The sequence below is a fragment of the Monodon monoceros genome, unplaced genomic scaffold (assembly GCF_005190385.1).
Source record: "Monodon monoceros isolate NGI ecotype Baffin Bay Population unplaced genomic scaffold, NGI_Narwhal_1 Super_Scaffold_9, whole genome shotgun sequence".
NCBI lineage: Eukaryota > Metazoa > Chordata > Mammalia > Artiodactyla > Monodontidae > Monodon > Monodon monoceros.
The window spans coordinates 45,402,588-45,412,948 of record NW_021703786.1 but is presented as its reverse complement, the minus strand read 5'-3'; the positions used below and the strand labels follow the sequence as shown (position 1 = coordinate 45,412,948).

Below are 10,361 nucleotides of genomic sequence, written 5' to 3'. Positions count from 1 at the left end.
AAATTCAGAGTAAGACCTGGGGAACTAGAAAGCCCAAAGAATGCTCAACAGGCAGGAACCTAGGAAATACCAAGGCCCAAGTTTTCAAGCTGGATTCTGAAGAGTCCCAGGCTTCCTGGGGTGTCCCGGGTTCTGCAGGCAGGAGGGAGGGAGATCTGGGGACCCTCACCACCCCAGTTCAACCACAGCACAGCACTTGGATATGTTCCACACACACTGCTCCTCTGCCTAGGTCCAGGTTTGCATGGACCACTGCAGCAGCTCCAAACTGCCCTGGGAAATTTGTGAAACGCTTTGAAATAGGCATAAATATTACCATGTTTCCTTTCAGTGCTGTCTCTAGAGGACCCTTCCAGAGTTATCTGATTCTAGAGGGGTTTGACCTTTCTGTTCTTTTTTCTTTTCCACTTTGCAACTCTGTAGAGACAGGAAACTTACCGAGGTGATGCGAATGATTTCTGCTCATAGAAATTCAAATGAATTTTGTACAGGGAAGATGCAGTTGACTGCTGCCCTGTGGCGGAGATCATTTTTACATCTATTAGCAACTTAACTTCAGCATACCAGATTGTCTCTCTGGAACGTCTGTTCTTTGGACTCTCCTTTGAACTGGGTCTTATGTCACACTGGTTCACTCCCTTGATGAGTTCGGTAAAATCTTTAAGATGTGTCCATTTTATATTTACACGGAAGTTATAATTCTAACTAAAAAAATATCCTTTAGCGAGATGGTCTCCCTGCAGGTGCTCTGGCCTCCCTCCTCTCGGGCACCCTGTTTAATCCATTCTCCATACAGCAGCCAAAGCCATCTCTTCCAAGGGCAAGTGTCACCATGCTCCTCCCTGGCTCAACCCTGACATGCTGTGTAGCCTGCTGACAGCAGTGCAGGTCTGGCTTCTAAGACAACTGCATGCCGTCACCCCAAGTCGGGCACCTTGCCTTGCATCAAACAGCGGGACAGCCCCCAAGAAAGGATCTCCCCTCGGGGGACCTCACGCCCACCTGATTAAGCCCAGATTTCACCGGCAGCACTCAGAGACTTACTTTCCTAGCACAGGACAGAAAGGGTTTTGAGTTTTGTTTAGTTCTGTTTTTCAGATTTAAAGATCTACTCCCTTTCTCTTTGCCCAAACCTCATCCCCCCGACCCCGCTCCTGGGGCGGGGAGGGGCCACATTGGCTTCCTAAGCTTGTCACTGTAAAACAAAAACCAAATAAACTTCTACTCAGAGCCCAACCTTTGGTCTCTTAGCCTTTGCTTTTTTTCTTTAGTAAAATCTTCTAGTGCTCTTCAGTTCCCTTAGAATAAAACACGAGATCCTTGGAAAGGCCCACCCAAAAGGCCCTGCATGCTCTAGCCCACCTCCTCCCCTTACTCTCTCTGTTCCCGTGACGCTGGCCTTCTGTGCCATCTCTTCCAGACCCACAGGCCCCCTGTTTTGTCTTAGGACAGCCTTACCCTCCTCTCTCCTTCTCCTCACCACTGTCTGGCTCAGAAAAACACCTATTCATTGTATAAGTCTCTCCATAAACATTACACAGTTTCCTCAAAGACTCGGTTGGTTCCCACCTCCATCCCCTTATATGATCTCAGCACCCAGCATTTCCCGACAGCCTTGCAGTGCTAATTATTCAGTTATTTATAAATATTGGTTTACTATCTCTCTTTGCCAAAAGACCACAAGCTCCAGGATCCAGGAACCATATCAATTGTTTGCTAATCTGGCCCCTCTGCCCACCCCCCCACCAGTGCTGGGCACATAGGAGTCACCCAATTATACCACTATTTGTTGACTGACAGAAGGGTGCTGACGCCCAGGTGTGAGGGTGGCGGATGGGAAGGGTGGGCGGGAGGGGCAAGGGCACACAGGGGAGGAGGGGGGCTATAAGTGAATTATGGGTAAGGCTGGGACAGCTGCCTGCTAATTCATGGTTCAGCCTCCTTCCCTTGGGTCCAGGCAGCCTGTAATTGGATATTACAGTCATCAATCTTGAACTGTCCCTAGACCATTGCTTCATCAAATCCTGCTTTTCTATCTGACTCTTCCCTGCCAGCTGGCCTTCCTTTTTGCTAATCTGCCATTAATCCCTGAAATGAAAGTGCTCCCAGAGTATTTCAAAATGCAGTAGTTCCAGGCAGTTTAGCAGTTCCTCAAAAGGTTAAACAGAGTTACCACATGAACCAACAATTCCACTCCTAAATATATATATATACGTATATACCTAAGAGAAACAATCACCTACGTCTACAGAAAACCTTGTATAAGAATGTTCATAGCAGCCTTATTCATAATAGCCAAAAGGTAGAAAAAACCCAAATGTCCATCAAATGCTGACTGGATTTATAAAATGTGGTAAATCCATACAATGGAATATTATTCAGCCATTAAAAAAAGCAGTGATGTACTGATACATGCTACAACATGGACGAACGTTGAAGACATGCTAAGTGAACGAAGCCACACAAAAGACAACATATTGTATGATTCCATTTATAAGAAATGTCCAGGGACTTGCCTGGTGGCACAGTGGTTAAGAATCCGCCTGCCAATGCAGGGGACACGGGTTCCATCCCTGGTCCGGGAAGATCCCACATGCCTCGGAGCAACGGAGCCTATGCGCCACAACTACTGAGCCTGTGCTCCTGAGCCCACGAGCCACAACTACTGAGCCTGCGTGCCGCAACTACCGAAGCCCACGTAGCTAGAGCTGTGCTCCTCAACAAGAGAAGCCACCACGATGAGAAGCCCGCGCACCACAACGAAAAGGTAGTCCCCGCTCACCGCAACTAGAGAAAGCCCACGTGCAGCAACGATGACTGAACACAGCCAAGAAAAACAAAAATAAAAATTAGAATTAAAATAAAAAATTTTTTAAATTAAAAAAAAAAGAAATGTCCAGAATAAGCGATTAATCCAGAGAAAGTAGATTAGTGGTTGGGTAGGGCTGGGGGTTTGGGAGGAAACAGGAATGACTACTAATGGGTATGAGTTTTTTTGGGGGGCGGGTGATGAAAATGTTCTCATATTGATTGTGTTGACTGCACGACTCTGTCAATATACTATAAACCGCTGAATTGCACATTTTAAATTAGTAAATTGTATGGTATATGAATTATGTCTCAATAAGGCTGTTAATTTAAAAAAAGAAAGAAAGAAAGGCAGTAGTTCCTAACCTCATTGGGTTAAGATTCTTGGGAGAAACTACTGAAAGACATGGACCTCCTCCTGCCCCCACCCCACCCCCTCACTCATGAAAAATCCATATGTGCATATATATAAAAGTTTCATAAAACATCAGGAGACTCCCAGACTGGCTAAAGCCCACTTATTGCCTCCCTGGACGGTTAACAGCCCCAGGAGAACCCTGTCTTGATGAAACTATCACGAGTAAATGTTAGGTCAGCTGTACATCAGGAAGGCTCCTTTCCATCCACGCCTCATCTTGGCCTTGGACCACCCTTGTCACAGTCCCTCCCTAGCCTTCTCCTCGTCTCCCTCTTCAAGCTGTCTTGACATCTTTTTTTTTCAATTGAGGTATAATTGACATACAACATTGTATTAGTTCCAGGTGTGCCACATAATGATTTGATATTCGTATATACTGCAAAATCATCCCAATGCATCTAGGTAACATCTGTTACCACACAGTTACATTTTTTCCTCTTGTGATGAGAACTTTTAAGGTCTACACTCTTAGCAACTGTCAAATATGCACTACAGTATTTTTTTTAATAAATTTATTTATTTTTGGCTGCACTGGGTCTTCACTGATGCACACGGCCCTCTCCAGTTGTGGCGAGCAGGGGCGCCTCCTCGTTGTGGTACGTGGGCTTCTCACTGCAGTGTTTTCTCCCGTTGCGGAGCACAGGCTATAGGTGCTCGCGCTTCAGTAGTTGTGCCTCGCCGGCTCCAGAGCCCAGGCCCAGCAGCCGTGAACGCATGGGCCCAGTTGCTCTGCAGCATGCGGGGTCTTCCCGGACCAGGGCTCAAACCCATGTCCCCTAGCATTGGCAGGGGGATTCTTAACCACTGCATCACAAGGGAAGCCCTGCACTACAGTATTAACGATGGTCACTATGCTAGACATTCCACACCCATCCACATCCTTCCTTGATCAGTAGGGTAGGTACAGTTCTAAGATGGCCTGCATGACCTTCACGCCCTCGTGTTTCTCTCGTTGTATGGCAAAAGGGAGATGGGCCTAAACTTATCACCTGAGCCCTTTAAAAGCAGAGAGTTTTCTCCGGATGGTATTGGAAGAGAAAGTCAGAGGGATCTGAAGAGTGACAATGACTCCATTGCTGTCTTTGAAGATGGAGGACATCACACACGACAAGGAAGGCAGGTGGCCTCTAGGAGCAGAGAGTGGCTCCGGGCTGGCAGCCAGCAAGGAACTGGGGACCTCAGAGCGCCAGCTGAGAGGAATCCTGCCAACAACCCTGGATGAGCTGGGAAGTGGATTGTCCCCTAAACTCCCCAGACAAGAGCCCAGGCCGTCCAACATGTTGATTTCAGCCCTGATTTCAGTTCCCAGTTGAGTCCACGGGGACTTCTGACCCACAACTGTGAGACAGGCAGTGGGTGTTGGTTTAGGTCTCTGAGTTTGTGGCAATCTGTCACGCAGAACGGAAAACTAATACGATCAGTTTCGCGTCACCGTGCAGCTGGCTTTCCTTCTGTTGGATGTTTCTAGATCCAGCCTGTTTCCTCCTAAAATTCCTAAAATGGTTCCTTGCCTCCCCGGAAGGTGGAATCCTCAAGCTCTGGATGCCTCTGAGCCTGGCTCTTACCATCCCCAACTCTGTGGTTTGCAGCGGGAGACTTCTCGATTTCAAAAAGTTCAAAGTTTCAAAGAGTTAAAGCTGGGGGGTGTCGGGGCAGGTGAGGATAGTGGAGGTGAGGCCCACGGCTGTCAGTGAGAGCTCATCTCCCAGGGGAAGGAGCTGCCTGGGGCCTCCTGGGACTCTGCTTGCCTTCCACACCCTGCTGTGGACACTTCTGATAGATATCACTGGATCGAAAGTTTCAGACCAGAGGTGCCTGAGGGATGAGCCCTAATTAAGATGGTTTGAAATGACAGGAGGAAGGTTCCAGGCCCCCGCAAGCTGCCCAAAAGCCTTGGATGTAAGATGTGGGATCCCAGCCTGGAGTCTGAGAACGGGGTGTGATCCCAGGGACCAACAGCTGATCCTACAGAATCATGAACTCTTCAACTACTCCAGAGACACGGATACCACTCCGAAAGCAGCTCTTTGTTCTAAGCCACTTCCTCACCTGCAGCTTTGGGACACTGACTGCCGTTTGGGGACTGCGTGTGTGGCGTGGCGTAAGTGACAGACATGGAGATGTCCTCCTACCTGGCTGCTGGCGGGCTGGGCTCCTTCACGCCTCGAGGCCCTATTCCCCCTTTTTCCTTCCCCCCCGCCCCCCCGGCCCCAATCAGGAAGCACTAACAGCGTTGAGAGTAAGTCCCTGAAGGTCTTCCCTCCTCTTGCCTCCCGTTACCCATAAAACACCCGGAACCCTACTTCCTGCCTGTGCTGATGAGAACCATTCATTTCTGGAACCAGTCAGTTATTTCTGCTTTAATGAGCTGGTGTCTTTTCTTGCTGAGAGAACTCCAGTCATCTTAACTCCATCTTTTTTTTTTTCTTGAAACACTCCTGCATCTGGGAGCCCCAATCCCTCTTGAGTGGCCGGTCTTGGGCTTCTTTCTGTGGGTCCAGGGCCCGGGGTGGACAGGCTGAGGGGCTGGGGGAGAGGAGTGAGGGTCTGTCCGTGACCCCTGCCTGTCCCCCCATCCAAGGGGAAGCCCTCTCGCTCAGGCTTGGGAGAATCGCTGGCCCTCCTGGAGTGGCTCTGCCCCTTTCTGTGGGTTTGGGAATGAGTCTGTGGATCTGTGGCTTCACTTGTAATCAAAAAATCTGCCTAGACCCACAGAATTTCTTCTGCTCCCGGGCTGGGCCCCTTTGGAAACCTGAAAAATGCAAGGAGTCTCCGAGTGAGTTATGCACACACGTGTAAAGCCGTGTGGGTTAGGGTAAGCTTGTGTGTGATCACAGGGATCCTGAGTGTGACTCTGCACAATTCCTCACTTCGGGGAATCTTGACGCTCCAAGACAGGGAAAGAGGGAGGGAGGGAGGGAGGGGCCTGGGGAAGGGCTGGGCCGCCCACCACCCCAACGCCTCCCCTTAGAGGCTGAACTTCTCAAACACCACCTCACAGATACAGCAGAACACGGTGGGGCTATGTGCATAGGGGTTAGCATAACCATCTGTCCTGCGCCCTTTCCTGCCTCCCAGGAAACAGCCCAGGAGGCTCAAAGGTGAGGGCAAGCTGTATTAGAGGCATATTCTTCACCCCCAACCCTGGTTCTGGAGGCCCAGACATTTCCCTCCAGTGAGAGACTCTACCCATCCCCCTCTCAGCACCACCCCCAGAACTTGCCCTCCTGGGTTTGCGGGATGACCTCTGCCCTCCTGAAACCCAGTCCCCCCGAAAACTGAGCTCCCCTGCCAAGTTTACGATTAACATCTCTATCCAAAACTTTATTCCCTCTCTTGTCCTGCTCCTGTTCCTCCCAGGATTGAGGAGGATCAAAGAAAAGGGGGGGCCTCCCTGGTGGTGCAGTGGTTGAGAGTCCGCCTGCCGATGCAGGGGACGCGGGTTCGTGCCCCGGTCCGGGAAGATCCCACATGCCGCGGAGCAGCTGGGCCCGTGAGCCATGGCCGCTGAGCCTGCGCGTCCGGAGCCTGTGCTCCGCGATGGGAGAGGCCACAACAGTGACAGGCCCGCATACCGCAAAAAAAAAAAAAAAAATCTTGCTGTGATTTATGTCAAAGAGTGTTCTTCCTATGTTTTCCTCTAAGAGTTTTAGAGTGTCCAGCATTACATTTCCTCACACTGTCTTTAAAAACCCTTGCCTGAAAGCCATCGGGCGTTTGGGTTTTCTGAGCATGAGTTGCCCTTTCTCTTTGCTTGGCGTCCTGCAAATAAACCCTGACTTTGCTGCAAACACCCGCTGTCAGAGCTTGGCTCTCTGCGCTGCCAGCACAGGAGCCCTTGCTCGGTTACATTCCAACCCCTTCCGGAGAGAAGTCCCTTTGGCAGGGGACAGCCAGCCCCACTCCCCGCCCCTTTCCCTCACCTGTGAAGCAGATGACGGTCGTGTGGAGGCCTGGGGACGTGGCAGCTTGGCCAGGCTGTGCTGTGTTCCCCAGAATTCCTTTTCTGGGGTGCTTCTAAGGAGCAGGGGTCACAGAGGTTCCAGTGAGAGGCTTGAGGGCAGAGGTGGAGGCTCCCACCCGCTGTCCCTGCACTGCCCACTCCCCTCATCCGTGGGAGGCCGTGGCCCCAGCTGTTCCTCCTTCCCTGGACCCTCTTGCAGCGCCTCCGGCTCCTGGGCCAAGTGTGGGTGCTCAGCTCCGTGACCCAGGTCCAGCTTCTACAGACGCCCACCCCTCCTGGCTTGGAGGCCGCAAGAACTACCATGGGTTTCTGTCCATCCTCATGGGCCTAGCTTGCGAGTGTGGATTCCGACTCACCCTCCATCTCCCCCACTTTACGTCCATATTTCTTTCCCAACCACTCCCCGTCCTTGGGCTTCAAGCTCCAGCATCAGTGGGAAGACGACAGGTGTGCAGAGACTGCTCAACTGGCGGCCTCCCTGCCTGGGGTCCAACCCCCTGAGCAAAGCCGCGGATGCCCATCCGCGTCTCCCTTCTGCTGGTTCTGTTCCTCTGACAGCACGCGGACTCTACAGGTGGGGCTACGGATAGGTATGACCTCACATGGTGGGATCCCAGGTCCTTGAAAGTGTCTGGTTTACCCTAAAGTGGTGGTTCTCAAACTTGAGCTTGTATCCGAATCACCTGGAGGCCTTGTTAAAACCCAGAGGGCTTTGCCCCACCTCCAGAGCTTCCAATGCTTGGGTCTGGGATGGGGCCCGAGAATTTGCCTTTCCAATAAACTCCCAGGGGATGTTGACGCTGCTGGAAGATGGTGAACACAAAGGTGAGGGGCGACGGCGGCCCACAGCAGGGTCCAGGCAGGGGTGCTGCAGCAGACTCCCCTGGAGGTGGTGGTCTCCCCGCAGGGCCTCTGGGATCACAGGGCCAAGGAGAAACAAGGAGCCCTGTTCAGGCCGCCCCCCCCGGGCTGCCCCTGGAGGGGAAAGCAGCCTGGTGGAGGGAGCACAGGCTGGGGGCAGGCAGACCCAATGCGACTCCCGACCCTGTCACTGGAGCCAGTGCCCTTGGGCAAGTGTCCTGTTTGGTAATTCAGGTGTTAATGGTGCCACACGGTTCTCACTGGGATGATGTATATAAAACATATGCTCAGTAAGTGCTGCTCTTTCAGTCCAGTCCCTGACCTGCCTTCTGCCACTGACGACTGACAACAGTACCGTTGAGTTTTTGACCGTTAAGTGAGAGACTTCACATTTACCTCCACTCAGTTTAGTTTTGTCGGTTTGAAGCCATCATTCCAGCCTGCTAAGACGCTGTCACCTGGCAGCCTGCCTGCTATTCCTACATCAGCATTCCTGATACCATACTGCATGTCTTAGGGTCCAGCGGGGGCAGGACAGCAGGGCTTCCTCCCGACGTCAGGGAAAAAACAGTTCCTAACTTACCGCTTCCGGCGCTCGGACCCAGGAAGCTGCCTTCATGGTTTCTACTGAGTCTTTGCACCACAACTAGAAACACCAACTTAAAAAAAAATGGAAGTGGTAGAGGAAAGAAGGGTCCTGTGTACTCACCCTGGTGTGTGTTGCCACGCGGATACTTCCTGTGTAAACTGCAAAGCCTAAGAGATACCAGACCTGGGCAGCTTCAAAAGGGGGTGCTTTGGGGGATTCTCCCCTCAGTGGACCCTCTTCCCCATGAATAAACCACCAAAAAGAGAGAGAGAACTTAGGAACAAACTTCTAATAGAATTTAATGTTTTCAGGGATGGGACGGGCTGCGGCCTGAGGGGATAAACAGGGATTTCCGAAAGGCACAGCGGTCCCAGAGGGCTGGACTGGGCTGACTGGACGGCAAGGTCACCAGGTACTTTCTCTCTCCCTTCTCTGTCTCAGAACATTCTGGAACCATGGCTGCTCCTTAAACCCGGACTTGCTGTTGCTCCTTCTTCTTCACCTCTGCCCAGATGTCTGACAGGTCCTGGATAAACTGCTGGATCTAGCAAGGCCAGGGGACCGCAGTTAATCCCAGCAGGCGACAAGCCACCCATCCAGAAATGTCCTGGCATAACCTGCTTGTAAGGAGTCACCATTTCCTGTGACCGACTTTCCCTCATTTGACAATTATTCTAGTTGACATGGAGAATGAGGCTTAGCAGACTAGAAGTGATGAACATGGACGGAGTTGGGAACCCCTAGAGGAAGACGCAGTGAAAGGATGAAGTACAGGCTGACAGTCTAACAAAGGGAGACAAAGGGAGGATCCTAAGCGGACTCAGAGGCTACACGCACTTAGCAGGAAGGGGTCAGCCGGGGTCAGCCAGGGTCAGGGCAGACGGCTCTCCACTATTTAAAAGCCTTCAAGGAGGTCATTTGCTTGAAACCCAGAACTGATGCTCGTTATGATAATCTTGAGTCATCAAGGGAAGTTTAAATTCTATTCACTAACTTTTGTTGTAAAGAACATGCAATCAGTATGACATAGTGGAAAAAGCACAGCCACACAAGTCAGGGTCCTGCAATCTAAACACCCATCAGCAGACGAATGGATAAAGAAGGTGTGGTACACACACACACACACACACACACACACACACACACACACACACAATGGAATATTACTTGCCATAAAAAAGAATGAAATAATGCCATTTGCAGCAACATGGATGGACCTAGAGATTACCATACTAAGTGAAGTAAGTCAGACAAAGACAAATATTATATGATATCACTTATATGTGGAATCTAAAAAATAGTACAAATGAACTTATTTACAAAACAGAAACAGACTCACAGACATAGAAAACAAACTTACGGTTAACGAAGGGGAAAGTGGGGGCAGGGATGAATTGGGCATATGGGATTAATAGATGCACACTACCATATATAAAACAGAGAAACAATAAGGATTTACTGTAGAGCACAGGAAACTATATTCAATATCTTATAAAAAACTATAATGGAGGGCTTCCCTGGTGGCGCAGTGGTTGAGAGTCCGCCTGCCGATGCAGGGGACACGGGTTCGTGCCCCGGTCTGGGAAGATCCCACGTGCCGCGGAGCGGCTGGGCCCGTGAGCCATGGCCGCTGAGCCTGCGCGTCCGGAGCCTGTGCTCCGCAACGGGAGAGGCCACAGCAGTGAGAGGCCCATGTATCGCAAAAAAAAAAAAAAAAAAAA

The 10,361-nt window shown here is 50.9% G+C and overlaps 1 protein-coding gene across 2 annotated transcripts in view; it reads right to left on the bottom strand.

The window, feature by feature from the left end:
* Positions 1 to 8,914: 8,914 nt before the first annotated feature.
* Positions 8,915 to 10,361, bottom strand: part of CCDC42 (coiled-coil domain containing 42) — a 13,391-nt gene continuing 11,944 nt past the window's right edge. The window contains exon 7 of one of the 2 annotated variants that reach the window (XM_029212774.1): positions 8,915 to 9,184. In XM_029212774.1, the coding sequence (XP_029068607.1) occupies positions 9,107 to 9,184 (78 nt within the window). In that variant the 3' untranslated portion in view covers positions 8,915 to 9,106. The remainder of the gene's footprint in view (positions 9,185 to 10,361) is intronic. The other variant, XM_029212775.1, reaches the window with a different exon arrangement.